This window comes from Arvicola amphibius, chromosome 6 (assembly GCF_903992535.2).
Source record: "Arvicola amphibius chromosome 6, mArvAmp1.2, whole genome shotgun sequence".
Taxonomy (NCBI): Eukaryota; Metazoa; Chordata; class Mammalia; order Rodentia; family Cricetidae; genus Arvicola; species Arvicola amphibius.
This window is the reverse complement of record NC_052052.2, coordinates 44,674,202-44,692,125: the sequence shown is the minus strand read 5'-3', so window position 1 is coordinate 44,692,125 and position 17,924 is coordinate 44,674,202. Positions and strand designations below refer to the sequence as shown.

Genomic DNA, 17,924 nt, shown 5'->3' with positions numbered 1-17,924 from the left:
ACAGAAGAGAGCAGACAAGGAGGCAAGTGGATGACTTGTCTTACTAAGATAAGATATAAGCAGGAACACACATAGATTGCAAGATTCGGTTATGAGATGAACACGTATCAGATGCTCAGAAAAAACAAGGGTGACATCTCAGATGAATATCGATGGGAGTCCTCACAAGGCCCACTTAGGAAATGAAGGACAACCCCGTCACTAAGAGCTCTGTGACAAGGAAAGCCAAAATCCAGATAGCTGCTTTCTTATAGTAACTTAACCCTACAATGCAGCACATAAAACAGGGTTCAAATACTTGCCTTTCTGGGGGTGATGTGAAACTACAGCTGAGAATGTCTGTATGTAAAGCAGACAGTGACCAAGCAGACAGTACTGTGGAAAGCCCCTGTGTGCACACTACCAATGTGAGACAGAAAGTTGAGGGTACACACCTGAGTTCTGGACCAGGAAGGCAGTGCTCTAGGAGAGCAAGCCCAGGGATCCCTAGCGTTCAAAGGCACCCTTGCTCCCTAGCCATTCCCAGCACTCCCTTCCTCCACAGGTGCCCACACTCCCCTCTATTTCCTTTAGGCCCCTCACCAAGTCTGAGGGGCCTAATCATGAATATATTTTTCTCCGTGGAATTTCTTATTTCTCCTATCTCATGCTAAGTTGATATTCTCATACACTTCCTTCTAGAAAAGCCAGCATTACAACCTAATTTAATTTAAAGAGATTTCATTATCTTTTTTTTTTCCTTTTTGAGATAGTGTTTCACTCCGTAGCCTAGGCTGGTGTCGTTCTGCAGCCTAGGCAGGCTTTGAACATGGGGCTATCCACCTGCCTCAGTTTCCTGAATGCTGAGATTCCAGGCATGTACCACAGTGCCTGGCAAACACAAATTTACTATATTAGGATGAACATATACCTTATTAGATTAGCATGAACACGTTTACCTTCAGAGAGCTCCTGTGCCCTTCCCCAGCCCTCCTAAGTTTGTTTCTTTATTCCATCCTTTCCCCCACCGTCAGCGAGCATGCAATGAAGAAGCTGGAGGTGCTACTTACTTTCGAATCTAACTTCTGTTTCACATATGCACCATTTGCTGCTGTCAGGACATCATTGATCAAGATGAAAACATATCCTTCCAGATCAAATGCCAAGTCAGAGCTGCAAAGCATAAGCAACACTTTAAGGTCACCTTTAAAAATATGCAGTTCATTTTAAACATGTCTGGGCTAAAGTGCTTGCAGGAACACATTCTTGTGTGGGTAGACCTTATGCTTTTTATCAGCTACCAGCATTTCCTAAGACCTGGCCACATTTGGCAATTTAATGAGAAACATCCATGCTTACATATGTCACCACAAAGAGCCAGTCATTGAGCCAGCCATGGTGGCACACATCTGTCATACCAGCACTCAGGGGGCTGAAGCAGAAGTAAAACAAGCTAAGGCCAGTGTGGGTTATAGATCGAGCTGCAGGACAACCTGAACGGCACATTTAAGACCCTGCCTCAACACAAACTTCACACGCACACAAGTAATAATCATTTTTGGTTCACTGTAAACTGCTCTAAGGTCAGACAAGAAGCAACCAAACATCATGACCTAATCTATAAAAGCAAAAGCACTGGTCTCGAAGACAGGAAGTCAAAGGACGGGGCTGTGAACAGGTCTTTTTTTTTTTTTTTTTCTCAGAGATTCACATAAAAGACAGGACTAGCTTGTCACTGGGTGGAATTTCTGAAACATGGATGGTAGTTCTGATATCAAACCACAAGAGTGGATAAGCAAGTACTAAGAACTGAAGTGCGTAAATAATCGCTCAGTGAAGGGACAGGGTGCCACTGGTGAGGTCCAGGGAACAGAGCTCCTACACCTTAGTGGGGTGCTTTCCACAAGAACTCAGTAAATATAAACCGTAAATGGAAATCTGGCAGTGTATCTGCAGTGGATTCTAACACTCAAGCTCTATGGCTCTGTCAGGACACTACATACTTGTGGCTGAACTAGTAAAGGAGCCCCTGAGGCCACAGCAACCTCAGGGCAAAGGGAGATACAAGGAGGTCTGAATGTTTACTACAATTTTGGCTCTCGCTGGCATCAGGGAAATACTTTTAAGTACACAGAGTTTAGTATAGCCCCTCTAAGAAAATAGGTAGGTGGTTACTATTGAACTTTTCTCATAGGAGGCAAGGCAACACAGAGGGAAAAGGAGTTAGCTCTAAATTCTAGTAATCAATGATGCTGTTCTTTTTTTCCCCCTAAGAATGGAATTTCAGGGGACAGCAAGATGGTTCATCTGGTACAGGCACTTGCCACCAACCCTGATCATCTGAGCCCTATTCACGAAACCCACATGGTGAAAGGCAAGAACCGAGTGCCACAAGCTGTCCCCTGACCTCCACACGTGCACCCTGTGGCATCTGTTCACACACACAAAATCAATAAAACGCAATCAATTTTTATTTTTTAAAAGAAGAGTGGGATTTTGCTTGGAGAGTGAATGCAGAATAGAACCTGATGTCTGCATCCCCACTACATACACTTACCCCCACCCAGGCACATGCTGGACGTGTAACTAACGAGCTGAAGAACAGAGGGCTCCAAAGGAAAGCGAGTGTGTAGCATTAGCAAATCTCCCCACACACCCCAAGCTGAGCACCTAGACACCTACCGTTTTCAGTCTGGCGGTGCATATGTATTTTCCCCACCCACACCTCCCTGTCTTCCCTCCTGCCTGCCTGCATCTGTATTCAATATGTAATCATCAAATTGGGCTCTTTCATATTTTCCTCACCTTAAAAGTGTATCTTTTCCTCCGTCTTCCTTCATTTATTTTAAAGCAAAAACCTTTTTAGAACTGTGGAAAGCTGCAGCAATGTGATAGGGTGTCCACGCCATGACATTTGTGATATGTCCTCAGAAAGGACCAAATGAAGCAACGCTTCTATGCCTTCTCCACAAGGGAAGAAGATTCCTCGCCCTTGCTCATCTCACAGAAGGTGGCTATTCAAAGGGAAAGGGCTAACATGGTCTAAAGTCACAGACGGGTTTAGACAGACTTGGTCTCTAGCCCGCTGCTGACGAGCTGTAATCCTTGAGAGTTACAGAAGAGATCCTTCAACTATAAAACAGGAAAACTAGACCCCTCAAAATGGAAAAGAATACGTAAGTGTGTCAATATACTGTGTGGCGTGTGTATGTGCTCGGCAAGCAGAAGACAACATCCAGTCCTGAATTATATAAATTGACTTTAGGAATCCCCCAAATCGCCCTTTCTCTAGCTTTAATCTAACACAGCACAAAAGATTTAATAGTGGAGGTCTTTTGAGTAGTTTTCAAAGATACTTAAGATATAATATTAATAACTATTGATAATTAAGACACAGGCTCCATTGGCCCACCTCTTACCTGGCAGCTACAAAGGCTCCGATAATCATTGCAAATACAGTCATCTTAATACCCCAAGAGAAAGTCTTCCTACAAAATAATTTAAAATATACGAACATGTGACTTTATCCACGTAAACTAATTTTACATCAATGACAAAACGAAGGAAACGTTTTTTTTAAAAAAGACAAGTACAATCACATTCTGAATATTTCTAAGAAACTAGGTATTTAAAAGATGGGATAAAACTCCTTTTGTTATAGAAAAAAACTAGACCCAGTTCTCTCTTATTCTTACCATTTGTTTATTATCACTGAGTTGGGATTTTTATGTCAAAGTTTCTTTAAGTAGAAAGAAGTCACACACATTTGCAGTAAAAGTAGCCAAGAAAAGAACATTACTTAAAACCTATACCTAGGATTTGAACTTGGCTTTACCCAATGGCAGCAACAGACACACAAACACACACAGGCGTACATCCACACAAACACACACAGGCATACATCCACACAAACACACGCAGGCGTACATCCACACAAACACACACAGCCGTACATCCACACAAACACACGCAGGCGTACATCCACACAAACACACACAGGCGTGCATCCACACAAACACACGCAGGCGTACATACACACAAACACACACAAGCGTACATACACACACAGGCATACACACACACAGAGGCGTACATACACACAAACACACACACACAGGCATACATTCACACAAACACACACAGGCATACATCCACACATGCACGGAAATGACAGTATCAGTCTCAGGAACAAGGACAAAGTATTACAAATACAGCTTACTTGAGTAGAGCTCCCTCAGCGAACATTGTAAACAGAATGGAGAACCGTCTCAGAACTGTAAACATGGGCAAGCTGCAGAAGAAGAACAAGCAGGTAAAATAAGGCTTACAAGAGCGCAGCTGTAAACCACAGTTCTACGAATCAGTAGTTCTAAAGGATGCTAATCTCTTTCTGAATGTATGCAAGTTCCCCGCTGATTAACCTTATTTGCCTGGAGAAATACTTTTTTTTTTATTTAAAAGCCTTTAAAACATTAACTACAAAATGGTAAAGCCAGGCATCTATTATCACAGGCTAATAACATAGGCTTTCAAGTTTCACTCTGATAATTATGCAAATAGCCCGACTCCAGGCACATTAGTCTTTAATATTTCTTTCTGTTTATTGTTTCTTTTTCACTGAACTAACTTCCCTTCTTGCTCTCCAGATCACTAAGAAAATGTCTATGAAAACCATACTACTTGTATGGATGCTCCTCTGAATTCCTAGAGCAGTGTACTTGCATTAATCAAACATGCAGCCTCTTACAATGTAAGAATTTCGGACTCTATCTCACTCTAAAATGCTTTCTGCTTGTCTGCCAATCAAAGGCAGAGTGTGAATGCATGGACGGATGACAATGGTGCTTTTTTAAAAGAGCAAATTTTATATGAGCAGCACCCTGCTGTAGGCCTGTATTTCCTTCTAAGTCGGGAATGAGATGGAAAAGGATTCCCTCCCCGTGACAAATCTGACTTCCTAGGAACGCTCCTCAGAGATATTCTGGTCATTTTGTCTTAGGGTTCTTGGTTTAAAAAAACCAAAAAGGAGAATACAAAACTTCTTTGGCACTGATCCTCCTAGACCTCCATACTGTTTCTGTGCTAAGACTTTACTTCTGACTTTACACACATATGTGTGGGTATGTGCACGCCAATGAAGGTGTTTGAAGAGGTGAGCAGAGAGTGGCGGATCTCACGGGGGCTGCCTGGTGTATGCTGGGAAATGAAGGTGGGTCCTCGGGAGGAGTCGCCAGTGTTCTCAAGCACTGAGCCATCTCTCCAGCCCCCCTCCATACTGTGTATAATCATTTAAGTCAGGGCTCCATTCAGTTCATGTAAAACTATTGCCCCTGGTGTATTTTAACACACACACACACACACACACACACGCACACACACACACACACCACCACAAAGTCAGAAGCCAAGAGCAAGGAGGGGGGGGGATGTGCAGCATTGCCGGGGAGCAGAGCTTTTGCTTCTTTTTGAAAGTGAACGGCTCTCCGGTTACACAGTCACAGCTGACCTAGTAACCATGTTTATGTCAAGATTCCATCTGACTTTAGCCACCTCGTGTGAAAAGGAAACCTGTGGAAATTCTTACGTCCATCATCTGATTTGCTGTGTGTAATACACCTAAAATACACAGTGTTTATGAACTGTGTTATAGAAGTGAAATCCTAAACCACACATGAGGGCAGCATGCTGGAGGTCAAGACAAGAGGAAGACTACAAGTTCAAGGCCAGTCTGTGTTTCATGGTGTGTGCCAGGTCATTCAAGGTTACAGAGTAAGAGCCTATCTGGAAAATAAATATATAATAAAATCCTGTAAGTCTGTCATAAATCTTTGTCCATGGCAGTTCTGCAAAAATAAGGAAATCTACTGTGCCTCTGACAATACTTGAGCACTTCTAACATAAAAGTGAGAAGGCAAACAAAACAAAATCTATTCCTTAACTTCAACAGCTCTGAAAACAAAACTTTGGATTCAAACTTCATTATTTGATGGCAGAGGCTTTCTGGTGTTTGTGCTGTCTCCCCCCAACAAACATGACACATTCATAGAACACTGGTGTTTAACTTTAAGATTATCTTATTTTAACCCCACTAGAAAAAATAAAGTTATCCATACTTCAGTTTCTTTGTGCTGAACAGTCCCGTGATTTGGTTCCCAAAATATAGTAGAGGTAGTGGAAACGTCTGGAAAAGTGAAAAGGGTAACAAATCTCAATAATAAAGGCAGCGACAACAAAAATCCTTTCAAACAGACCGGTTCTGTTTATACAGTTAAATTCTTTCCACTTTAAACACAATTAGGTCTCATACACAGTGCTGACCCCCACGAACACCCAAACAACATCAAGTACCCTTTGATACACAACACTGCCCACAGAAGGGAGAGGGAGAGGGAGATGGCAGGAAGGACACAGAAATATAAACATGACCAACCACGTGAGGCAGAAACATCACTTGCTCCAAAATATGACAGTGTATGTGTCTGAGACTCCAGTGTTCAGGGAACGAGAGAAACCATTTAGGTTTCACATGGAGTCTCGCAGAAGCATAAAGAAGGGTACAAAAACACCCCTCCCCCAAGGGAAAAAAAAGTAATATTAAGAGCCTCGTGGCTAAAGTGGATAGATCAAAAAAGAAGGCAATTCCATCTTCATTCTCATGAGAGGATAGCACTGGTCCAGCATGCACGGTTACCTATATTCTTTAGCTCAGCTAGATGCACTTGTGGACCAGGGTTGGGGCTAGACTGTGTTTTTTTTTAAATATGCCAGGCGCTGATTTTTCCCCCTTAAGCCACAGAATGGCTCCTTTTTATAAAATAAAGTATTCCTTCTTTCTCTCTTTTACCTTTCGAGGTACATTTCTGTCAAAGTCGGGAAACTTCACTACCCTGAGTGCCTTTCCCACCCAGAGAACCGCTACCGTGGCCACCATCTGCAAACAGAGAACACACACAGATGCACTGTTCTGCATATAAAGACGCACACAGAAGTTCTGACAACACAGACCACGGAATGCCCAAGATTCCAACTAACCTGGCCAAGTCCAACACATAGCGAGGACGGAAATCTACAAAAAGGGTAAAGAAAAGGAAAAGGGGTTAAAAACGGCCAGAAAGCCACTCAAGGCACAGTGAATTCAACTTTCACACTGACAACCTTAAAACGCATTTTGATTCAACCCACACCAATGTCTGCCCTTCATCCAAATTAAAAAAAAAAAAAAGATTTTGTAGCCTAGGGCGGCCACTTGTCTCATCTTGTCCTGTTTTACAATTTCTCTTGGCTTCCTGCAACGGATTTTTCCAGAAAGTTAAGGCAGAGATCTCGTCAACAATTTTAAATCTTTTAAGTATAATCTAGGGGAACACACACACACACACACACACACACACACACAAACTTCTGCCCCGGAGTCCTAGTGACAGTGGCGACCGCGGGCGCGTGGGCGTGCGGCCGCGCTGGTCCCCAGGCTGTCAGCCGCGCGGGTCGCCCGTCCTTGGACACCTACCTCGCTGTGTCCCCCCGACCCTGTCCCCCGCCGCGGAGGAGGAGCGCGGCCAAGGGCATCCCCGGCTGGGCTCGAACCCCCGTCCCCGCCCGCCCGCCCGGCGCGCCTCAGTCGCCGCCCGCCAATCCGGCCACCTGTAGTTGGTGAGCACGCTCTTGTTGACCACCACGATGAGGAAGGAGCTCACGCCGTAGAAGCCGGCGGCCAGCAGCTTCAGGAACACCGTCAGCGTTTCGGCCGGCGCCATCCCCAGCTCCTCCTCATCTCTGTGTGTGGAGGATTTCGCGGGGGCTTCTCCTTTAACCGGAGCATGCTGACGTCTGTGGACTTCCGCCATGGCGGCGGCGGCGGCGGCGGCGCGGGCCTGCGAGCTCTCGGACCGGCCGGGCGGCGGGGGGTCTGGGCCCTGGCGGTGCGGAGGAGCGCGGGCCTGGAGGTGTGGGGCGCGGAGGAGCGCTGGCCTGGCGGTGCGGGACGCGGAGGAGCGCGGGCCTCGGGAGCGGGCTTGGCCCAGGATGCGGGGCGGGAACCCTGAGAGCGCGGAGACCCCTTCGGTGCGGGCCTAGCGTGGCGGCGGAGGTGCCCGGGGAAGCCGGCGGCTCGCGGCAGGGTTGCGCGGGTTGTGCTGGCCACAGCTCCCCGCACTGCCGCCGCCCGTCCCCGCCCAGGGGTTGGGACACTGGGGTTCACACCCTTGGGGACTTTGCCCTGGCATAATGCCTCCCGGGGTCAGGGAAGGGCCGCGCCTGGCTCGGCGGGGCTGGTGCTGGATGGGAGCTGGGGACCGGGCAGGGGCTCCCGGAGCAGCCGGGACACCACTCGGGGGACCACTGAGCACGGGGTGGCGGAGCAGTGCTGCGCCTGCGCAGGACTGAACGCTGGGTCCCCCTGCGGGGAGCAAGCGGTTGTGCCGGAGGCGAGGCTGCATGCAGGCCCGGAGGTCGTTCCCCTCTTTCTTAACATGTGAAGTGATGCCCGGTTGCATCCACACCTATTTTGAATGCGCTTTTTGGTCTCCTGCAGGCGGTCGAAGTTCACAAAAAATATCAAATGTGGTTCAACAGTAAACAAAGATTTCATTCCGCAAAACCTGAGACTTCTCACACTTCTGACACTTTTCTGCAAAACCTGAGACGTCTCACACAGAACCCTTCTTTGCAGATACTCTTTTCTGTTGTTGTTTGTGTGAGTTGATATAGCCAAAAAAGGCGTGGGTGGGTGGAAGGGGAAGTGTCGCAATAAGCCACTCGTGGACCCGTTTAAAAAAAAAAGTGAAAGGTGCTTGGAGCCTAAAAGGTTTGCTCCCGTTGGTGGACTCTTTAAATCATCCCCTGTGCTCTTGGACCATTAGATGAGCTCTCTGCTCCTTCCTCTCACTGCTTCCCTAAACCCCCTACTGTTTTCTTGACAGGGTGCCATTACAGAACCCAAGAATACCAGTTTTAAGCAAGGAAATTACTTTCCTACATTTAGTGATTAGAAAGAAAGTTTTTAAATTATCTCCCCAAATTCTATCATTTCAAGTTTCTTTTTTCTTTTCTTTCTTTTTTTAAACTGTGGTTAACAACAACAGTTAATCATCTTACTCCTTGGGTGGGCAACCATCACCAGGCACACTCCGCGGACTAGGCGCCACCTCGGATGGAAACTCGTCTGGTAACTAATCATTGCTCATTCTCCACCCTCCCCCTCAAAACCAAGTAACCTGCATTTTGCTCTCAGTCTCTATGGATTTAACTATTTATGCAACCTCATATATTTCCCTTTCATGACTGGCTTATGCCGGTTACATAATATGTTCAAGGTGTATCCACACTGTAATGTCTATCAGAACTGGAAAAGCTGGCAGCCAGCGTGGTGTTCTTAACTCATGGCAGCAGTTTCTGCCCACACCTCCAGAGGCGCCGCTTTCCCCCCTTTCCTGAGCTGTGGCTCACGCCTCTCTTTCTTCACTTCCGTTTTTTAACGCCCCTAGCTTGTCTCCTGAAGTATTACTTTTCCTTCTGTATTTGGGCAAAACGTTACCTGTTCTCTGGGTAGCCTGTCTCCAAAGGTCCCTCATGTCTTTCCTCTCGCTCTGTGCCCTTCCCATCCCATAGACAGCTTTTAGAGGATGTCTTACTTTGCCCATCTACCATAACATATTACCTGGGCCTGGGCCCTTTATAGAGAACAAACGTTCCGGACGGTTTTGGAGGATAAGAAATCCAAAATCAAAGCACTGACCCGCCAGCTGTATCTGTTAAGCTGAGCCCTCTGGTTCTAAGATGGTGCCTTCTTCGCAGGGCGGTCCCCTAAGGTGAAAAGCTCTGAGCACAGAGAGGGAAGGACAAAGACCGGTGAAAGCTATTGTCTACAGCATGACTGCTCTCCTGGGGGCAGAACCTATGTGACCTAATCTTCTAACAGCCTGATTTCCTGATTCAGTTATATTGGCGGTTTTTTTCCACATACTGCAATTACTCAAAATGAAAATAAATCTAAAAGTATGGAGCTGGGCAGCAGTGTTTTCCTCTGCCTAATCGTATTTACAAAAATCAACAAATACTTACCAAGGCCTCTCACAGGCCAAGGTCTGCAAGGTCTGACCTGGGTTTTCTCACTACTGCGAATGACTAAGCTGCAGTGGGCCTTCAGTCAAAGGCCATGGTGTCCAGGGAGTGAGACAGTCTCACTTGGTGCTCAGGGAGGTACAATGTGGTCATAGTCAGGGAGGCTTTCTCCCCTATAGCGTGTGTAATTTGAATTTGGGGGATTTTAAGGATTCATACCTGTTTCTTAACTTCAGTAATTAATTACAGAAGCACATATAGGGATTTGTACATTTGATACAGTAATCTCTCAATGCTGTAATATGTAAAGAAGTTCGATGGGATTGTAAAGGTTACGTTGAGTCCTTTCATTGAGACACAAATCTGCTCTGTTTCCAAAGATCGGTTTGTGGCTTGATAAATTTTAGACCTTTCTGAGTTGAATTACTGCCAGAAAAATCTTTGTAATTATTGCTATTTAAAATGTATTTCTGCTTATGCGTATGGATGTGTTTGGATGAGCACGTGTGTGCAGACACTCATGGAGCTAGAGTTACAAGTATCTGTGAGCCCCCTGATGTGAGTTCTGGAAGCCATAATCCAGTCCTCTGCAAAAGCAACAAGTGTTCTTAACAGATGGGCCATCTCCCCAGCCCCAGATCTCTGTAGTTAAATCACTTTTTAAAATGAAAACATTGCTGTCAGCCATGCTGTTTCTCCATCAAAGAAAACCAATTCCATATTTTCTAAGTGTAACTCACGTGTTTTCCCCACACTTCCTTCTTTCCTTGACTCTTCCTATATTTAGGCCTCTGTTGTTAAAAATTTATTTATTCTTTTATATGTATGTGTGCTTGGCTGCATGTATGTCTGCACACCATGTGCATGCCTGGTGTCCTGGGAGGCCAGAAAAGGGATCCCCTGGGACTGGAGTTACAGAGGGTTGTGAACCACTATGTGGGTTGTGGAAGTCAAACACAACTCCTCTAAAAGAGTACCAAGTGCTGCTAAGCCTGAGGCATCTCTCTCCAGTCCCTTTTTAGGCCTGTTTTTCACGGTCACATCTCTCTTACCAGTTTCTGGTTTTGCTGTGAGCTCACATCAGTGACCTACTGGAACAGCCTACCCTAAAGTCACGAAACAAACTTCGTATAGATTTGCTATTTGAACAGTGCTTTTAAGACTGAGAATGTCAACAAGCACAGGAAAAGTGTGTATTTCTGTATTTGCCCTTGTCTGGCTAGGCTGGAAGGAGTGAGCTTAATGACACCCGATGGAGATCTGGAGAAGGCAGGGTAAAACCTCCTATCAGCAGGAAATCATTGGCTGGGAGGGCGTGTCAGGAAGCCCATGGGTTCCCTAGCCTGCTGTGACTCTGTGGATGCTTTGTCCAGATCTGTCCAGCACATCCTTTGAGCTCATAGAATGAACAGTACTGGTAATAAAGCAGAGCTGGCTTCAGAGTCACCAGATACCAATTAGAGCCATTAAATGCAGATAGCTCGTGCCTGAAAAATCTCTGTCCATGTTCTGATTCTAAACTTAAGAATCACACAAAAGTGTAGTATTTCGGTCAAATGAACTTACGTCTAGAGTAATGTTGACACGGTGTTGCACCAGAACCTACCCTTACATGCTACTTGATGAGTGCTCCCCCTTTTTTTATTCTTGACAGCCCATTGCTATAGTTGTATATGTATATGTGTATTGCTCCACCTTCCCCACCTTTTCTTCTTAGCAGAGGAAATTCACAATAAAGGTTTTCTTCAGAGTGACTTAGGCAGTAAATAGGATTTACAGTAAATATTGTTCCCCAGGCTTTAAGGTTACCCAAGCTTAATTCTCCCCTTTGTTACTGAAATAAAAAACCCTCCTGTTCCTATCACACCTGCAGCTGATCTGGGCACCTGACTCCAGGAGGAAAATGAGCTGCTGCTGGTCTTTAAATATCTGAAAGGCCTCCAGGCAGAAGAGAGACGTGAAGAGCTGGACAAAGCAGAAACAAAACATTACCAAGGCTTAGAAAAGAGAGGTGATTCGTGTGTGTTCTTTCCGTGGAGTAATAGACTACCGGATAAAGGCCGGACCCATGAAACCAGTAGGAAAGTACACCTTGGAGTATTCAGAGGAGTTTAGCTTGTAGAAAACTAGTGATAATATAAAAGAAATTCACTTATAGAGATACTGGTAGAAAGCATAACTTCAGAGTCTCATGACTTGTTAACATGTTCAGTTCAGTGTTCTTTGGACTATCTTTATAAGTCAGTGTTCATATTCTCTTTTAACTAATTCCAGCATCTCTCTTTATTCAAAGGTGGGTTAAATAAAACTGATAGAATAATTTTGTTTTTTCCTTTATTTATTTTTGTTTATTTAGTGTTTTGCCTACATGTATGCCTTCAGGCCAGAAGAGGGCACTAGATCTCATTATAGATGGCTATGAGCCACCATGCGGTTGCTGGGAATTGAACTCAAGACCTCTGGAAGAGCAGTCAGTGCTCTTAACCGCTGAGCCATCCCTCCAGCCCTGTTTTTTCCTTTATTGAAAATAGATTTTTTTCATACAATATATTCTGATGTCAGCTACCCCTCCCCCTACTCCTCCTACTTCCTCTGCACCTCCCTTTCATCCAGAGCCACACCCTTCCTGCCTTAGAAAACAGACATCTAAGGAGTAATAATAAGATAAAACAAAACAAATCAGAATAGGACAAAACAAAAGAAAAAGAGCCAAAGAAAAAGCACAAGAAACACATATAGATGCAGAGACACATATTTGCACACACAGGAATCCCATAAAAACCCAAAACCAGAGGCCATACTATACATATAAATGACCTATAAGGATTTTGGGTTTTGTTTGGTTTTTGTTTGGTTTGTGTATGTGTGTCACTGGGGATAGGCTTTAACAGTAAAAAACCTTGCCTGTTTCTAGTTTGCTCTCTCAGCTTCATGCTTGTAGTGGTTAAAGGTCTGAGATCTTAGCTTCCTGTTCCTACCTCCATGCCTGCCACTTGCTGTCATGGCTTCTTGCCATGACGGACTCTTATCCCTCTGGAGCCATAAGCCCAAATAGACTTTTCCATAACTTGTTCTTAGTCATTGTCCTTATTAGATATGTTTACCAACCATATACAAGCCAGGGTCACTGGGCAAGAGGAACTTCCATTGAGAAAATGCCTCCCTTAAGTTGCCCTCTAGGCAAGTCTATGGGGCCAGTTTTCTTGATTAATGAGTGATGTGGGAGGGCCCAGCCCATAGTGAATGGTGACATCCCTGGGCAGGTGGTCCTGGGTTGGGTAAGAAAGAAAGCCAAACAGGCCATTAGGAACAAGTAGTGTCCCTCCATGGTCTCTGATTCAGTTCCTGTCTCCAGGTTCCTGCTTGAGTTCCTGCCTTGACATGCCTTTATGGTGGACTACAACAATAAGCTGAAATAAACCCATTGTTTCCTTAGTTGCTTTTGGACATGTGTCTTTATCAGCACTAGAAATTTAAATAGGGTGAGCATGGTATTTTCTCACAGCAACAGAAAACAAATATGGTTTTGAACTTATGCCAGGCTTTTTCTCCCTCAGAACTGATATTGAACCTAGGCCTCCTTCATGCTAGGTCAGAGATCTAGAATGAGTTACATAGTCAGTGTTTAGTGTCTTTCTAAAGGAAAGCTCACATGCGCCCATAGGAGCTACCAAAATGACTAGCTACTCCCTCCCCACCCCCACTCAGTTCTTTAGCCTAAAGTCTGAATACTATAGTTAGGTTTAGCATTTAACTTAGAAAAAAAATGTTATATCATGAACTAGCTTAAGGGAAAGTGGGATAGAAAGAATTTTATCTAATGCTACAATGCTCAAGATACTGGGCATTGCTTTAGTTGATCTGGAGACAATCTTATCTTAAACCCTACCTTGAGTGAGAACACAGAAAACTGAGATTTAGGTACTTTCACAGGGTCATTCCTATCTGCTCTAAGTCCTACACACCTTTTTCTCATGCTGAGTATGGACATTGTGCCCTTACTATGTATATGTTCTGCATATTGTTTTTCTCGTTGGTGCTTCCAAAGACTTTTTCTCTTCTGACCCAGCATGGGAGTTGGTGGGAGTGTGAGTGTTGAGGGGGAGAGTATTCTGCTTTATAGCAAACTGGAAAGCCAAGAAGATTGGCATAATGGAGACAGTGAGAAAGAGTGGGGGAGGGTGGGTGTGAGAAAGGTGACGAGGGCCTTGGCTGCTGCTGCATGGCCCCACAGGTGGTATCCAGGTTTTTGCTCTGCCTGGTCTGCAGCTGAGCCACTGCCCTCCCATTTCTCTTAATGGGATGCTTCCGATCTGACCTGCTTGTCCTTCAGTTCTAATCAACACTGGCAGATTCTTCTCTTACCTAGTGTTTCCTTTTAGTTATTGGAAATATAAATTATTACTTATTTTCTGATGCGGCGAAGATTGGAAATAACCAAAAATAGTCCTTTTATAATTATTCAAGTTTAATACAAAGGGAGATAAGGGAACTTACAGAACCAAGGGTCCAGCGGAGTGAGCGCGGGGCAAACGAACGGGGCGCCTTCCGGCTCCCCAATCCTATTTAAGGGGCATGGCTACCCCGCTGGAGCAGCCACGCCCCTGAACGCAGGGATTGGGCCAGCTGCCCCAACATCTCCCCTTTTTTGTCTAAATAAGACAGATTCAGAAACCAAATACAACTATATACAATGGGAACTGATCATATAAAATTACAAAAAGTAAACAATATCAGGCGAGAAGTATATAACGAAGAATTTTTCTAATCACTCTACTTTGAGAAGTCTAAATAATCTAGAAGGTAGCTACCATTATCTAATCTTCAACCCCATCAAAGATCTGAGAAGGAGAGTAAAATTACCAAAGCAACCAGGAAGCACAAACGAGAAACTTCCAAAATGTGCAACAGAAGACAGAGACAATTGACTACCTGGGCACGAAGCAGCCCCGCCGCTTCACATTACAGATTGGCGCTCCAATGTGGTGACTAAATCCACTTAAAAACCTTGCCCGCTTGGGATCGGAAAGAAAGTTCTCTGAGACCATGCCAATGGCTCACTGCTCCCTTCCTGCACCTGGGCAGATGGCGGAATCAGGCTTAGGCGAGTGGGACACCATTTGCGGATTCCTGCCGCCATACAGAGAGATGTTTTCAGACTGCGCAGTGCTCTGCATGTCAGATTTGGCTGTAACTTGGATGAAAAGAGTTTTTGTGCTGCACGCTCAGTCTCAGAGTTAAAGTGCTGAGTGCGGCTCCTACCTGGCGGCCCCAGAGCTAGTAGAAAATGGTACATCCTCCATTTTGAAATTGGAGAGAGGTGGAGCCAACATCCAGAGCAGCCCGCAGCTCTGCAGCTCAGAGCTGCAACCGATTCAGAGTCACAAGCGGCTCAGCTATGTTGGACTGGGTGTGGCAAGCCTGCAGTACCTGTTTTTGACCTAGGAATGTCACAGCTTAGATTCTTAAGTGTGTAGCGATTTAAAAGCACAAAACAAAAGTGCTCCTGGATAGTAAAAAAATTACAGATTCACAATAGGAAAGATTCAGACATAGAAGGCCTTTAACTGGGTCACAATGTTGGATAAATGTACGTAGGCTTGAGAGCGAAAGAGAAGAAAAAATATAGAAAATAAAGTTAATGCCTTTAAAAAAAAGGGTAAAGTCTTTAAAGAGACAGAATACAGATAGTTATAGATTAAAAGAAGTAAAGTGATAGAGTAAAAATAAGCCACGTAAAAATGGAAAATTCACAAAGAGTCTGGATTATGTATTTTGTTGTGTTTTCTTTGATTTTTTTGACTGTAAAGGAGCTAAATACAGAGAGACATTTCATTATATGGGCTGCCAGTCTAGACCAGAATGGACATTTTAATGGTATGACTTCAGGATTTGGATCTAAGAACATGATGCTTTGGAAAAGAGTTTCTTCTTTTGTTTTCACAGAGGACGAGACTCTGTGGATTGCTTCTATCCCAATATGGTATGATAGACCACGCCCTCCTGAAAGGTTGCTGTGAACATCTTCAAAAAATTACTTCACTCAACTGCCAACTGAGAGGAACCTAGCAGACAGGTTATACCATGAAAGACCTAAATAACAACGCCCCCATTCAGCAGGAAGCAGTTTGGAGAGAAATAACTGCGCCCATTTTCCCAAATATTGCTTATAAATATTCTTTTACATTTAAAGGGGGAGATGATATAGATATGAATAATTTGCATTGGTATGGATTTTAAGGTCAATTTTGTTATATGTATATGTATTTCTGATCTTGATTAAGCTATTGTGATTGTAGTTCATTTTAAAATGTAATGTATAATTAGGAAATATAGGTTGTTAATGGATAATCATTGATAATAGTTAAGCTTGTAGTCATGTTATTAGATTTTCTAGATGTAGAGATATATTTCAGTTAAATAGACATTCTTCATATCTTTCAAAGACTGCAGAATATGGCATTTAATGTTTTAATAACTTAGGGTTTTTCATGACAATGAGACACGTCTGCTCCTGGCAGCACCAATCTACTTCGAGAGGAAGATGGGCATCGAAGAGGCTACTTATGGAGTTTGTTAGCCATTTGGGCAAGAAACTGCTCTTGGCTGGACTGTTCCATAAACTGGACACAAAGAACCCGCAGAGAGAGGACTGCTGAACTTGCCTAAAGGTGAGATGGTCTTTCGGGGTTCCTGATTCATGAAAGAGTCTGCGAGACGTTCTGCAGGACACAGTAGAAAGTGACTGAACTGTCTTTGGAATTTCCTGCTTCATGAAAAAGTCTGCTGGACACTATGGGCCTGAAGCCCGAAGATGGATGCCCCAACGGTACAGAGGAACTTTGGGTGACTGTCCAGGCAGCGAGTTGTCTCTGTCATTTCTAGAGTTTTATAAGTTACTTATTTCTTGTTTACTTAGGTAGCATTGTATCCTTCTGGAGTCTTTGATGGAGTTGAAGAATAAATAGATAGTTAAAGATTTCCTTAGTTATGATAAAAGATAAAATAGATTTAAATATTGTAACTGTAATACTTGCTTGATAACTGTTATATGTAATTTTGCTATGTTAAAGTTGAAGCCTTTCTTTTTTGTTTAAACAGAAAAAGGGGAAGTGATGGAGGAGTGTCTATGTGTTACTTTCATTATTAATAAAGAAAACTGCCTTGGCCCTTTAAGAGAACAGAAAATTAGGTAGGTGGAGTAGACAGAACAGAATTGTGGGAACAAGGAAGTAGAGTTGGGGAGACGCTTCAGGCAGTCGCCATAGGAGTCTCCATGCTGCTCCTCTCCGAGATGGACGCAGGTTAAGATCTCTCCTGGTAAGCCACACCTCGTGGTGCTACACAGATTACTAAATATGGGGTAAAGGAAGATGTGACAATCAGCCAATAAGAGGCTACAGATAATGGGCCAGGCAGTGTTTTAAAAGAATACAGTTTCCGTGTAATTATTTCGGGTGTAAAGCTAGCCGGCGGCCGGCGGGTGGTGGGACACAGCCCTGCCGCTTCACACTACAATTTTCACTTTCAATTCTATGTGATACAATTATAAGTTAAACAGTCTTCTGTGGGTTGACCTTAGAATTTATCACTACCAGATTTTTTGTTTTTGCATGCTGAGATTTGAACAAAGGATTTTCTGCATTCTAGGAATGTGTTGTAGCCTGAAAGCCTAGCCATTTGCCTTCGAAAACTGTTTTTGAGTGAGAAATACTTGGGGCCCCCAAGGAAATGTACTCCAAATGAACTTGGGAGTAACTTAGTTCAAGACGAGTTCTGTCTTTATGCTGTTTGAGTCAACAAGAAAGAACAAAAGTACCACGAAACAATGTGTTTTAGACTATGCAACAGGTGACAGAATCTGCTACCACAGTTACCTCACTGAT

The 17,924-nt window shown here is 44.1% G+C and overlaps 1 protein-coding gene and 1 long non-coding RNA gene across 2 annotated transcripts in view; one reads left to right on the top strand and one right to left on the bottom strand.

The window, feature by feature from the left end:
* Positions 1-8,095, bottom strand: part of Slc35d1 (solute carrier family 35 member D1) — a 44,183-nt gene extending 36,088 nt beyond the window's left edge. The window contains exons 1-7 of the mRNA XM_038332980.1: positions 7,621-8,095; positions 7,012-7,045; positions 6,824-6,910; positions 6,093-6,160; positions 4,199-4,270; positions 3,399-3,467; positions 1,050-1,152 (exon numbers count right to left, since the gene is read on the bottom strand). Of these exons, the coding sequence (XP_038188908.1) occupies positions 1,050-1,152; positions 3,399-3,467; positions 4,199-4,270; positions 6,093-6,160; positions 6,824-6,910; positions 7,012-7,045; positions 7,621-7,823 (636 nt within the window). The 5' untranslated portion in view covers positions 7,824-8,095. The remainder of the gene's footprint in view (positions 1-1,049; positions 1,153-3,398; positions 3,468-4,198; positions 4,271-6,092; positions 6,161-6,823; positions 6,911-7,011; positions 7,046-7,620) is intronic.
* A 396-nt stretch (positions 8,096-8,491) lies between these two features.
* Positions 8,492-9,958, top strand: LOC119816043. Its single transcript, XR_005285679.1, has 3 exons — positions 8,492-8,671; positions 9,060-9,142; positions 9,772-9,958. It is a non-coding gene; the product is annotated as an uncharacterized LOC119816043 (long non-coding RNA).
* Positions 9,959-17,924: the final 7,966 nt, after the last annotated feature.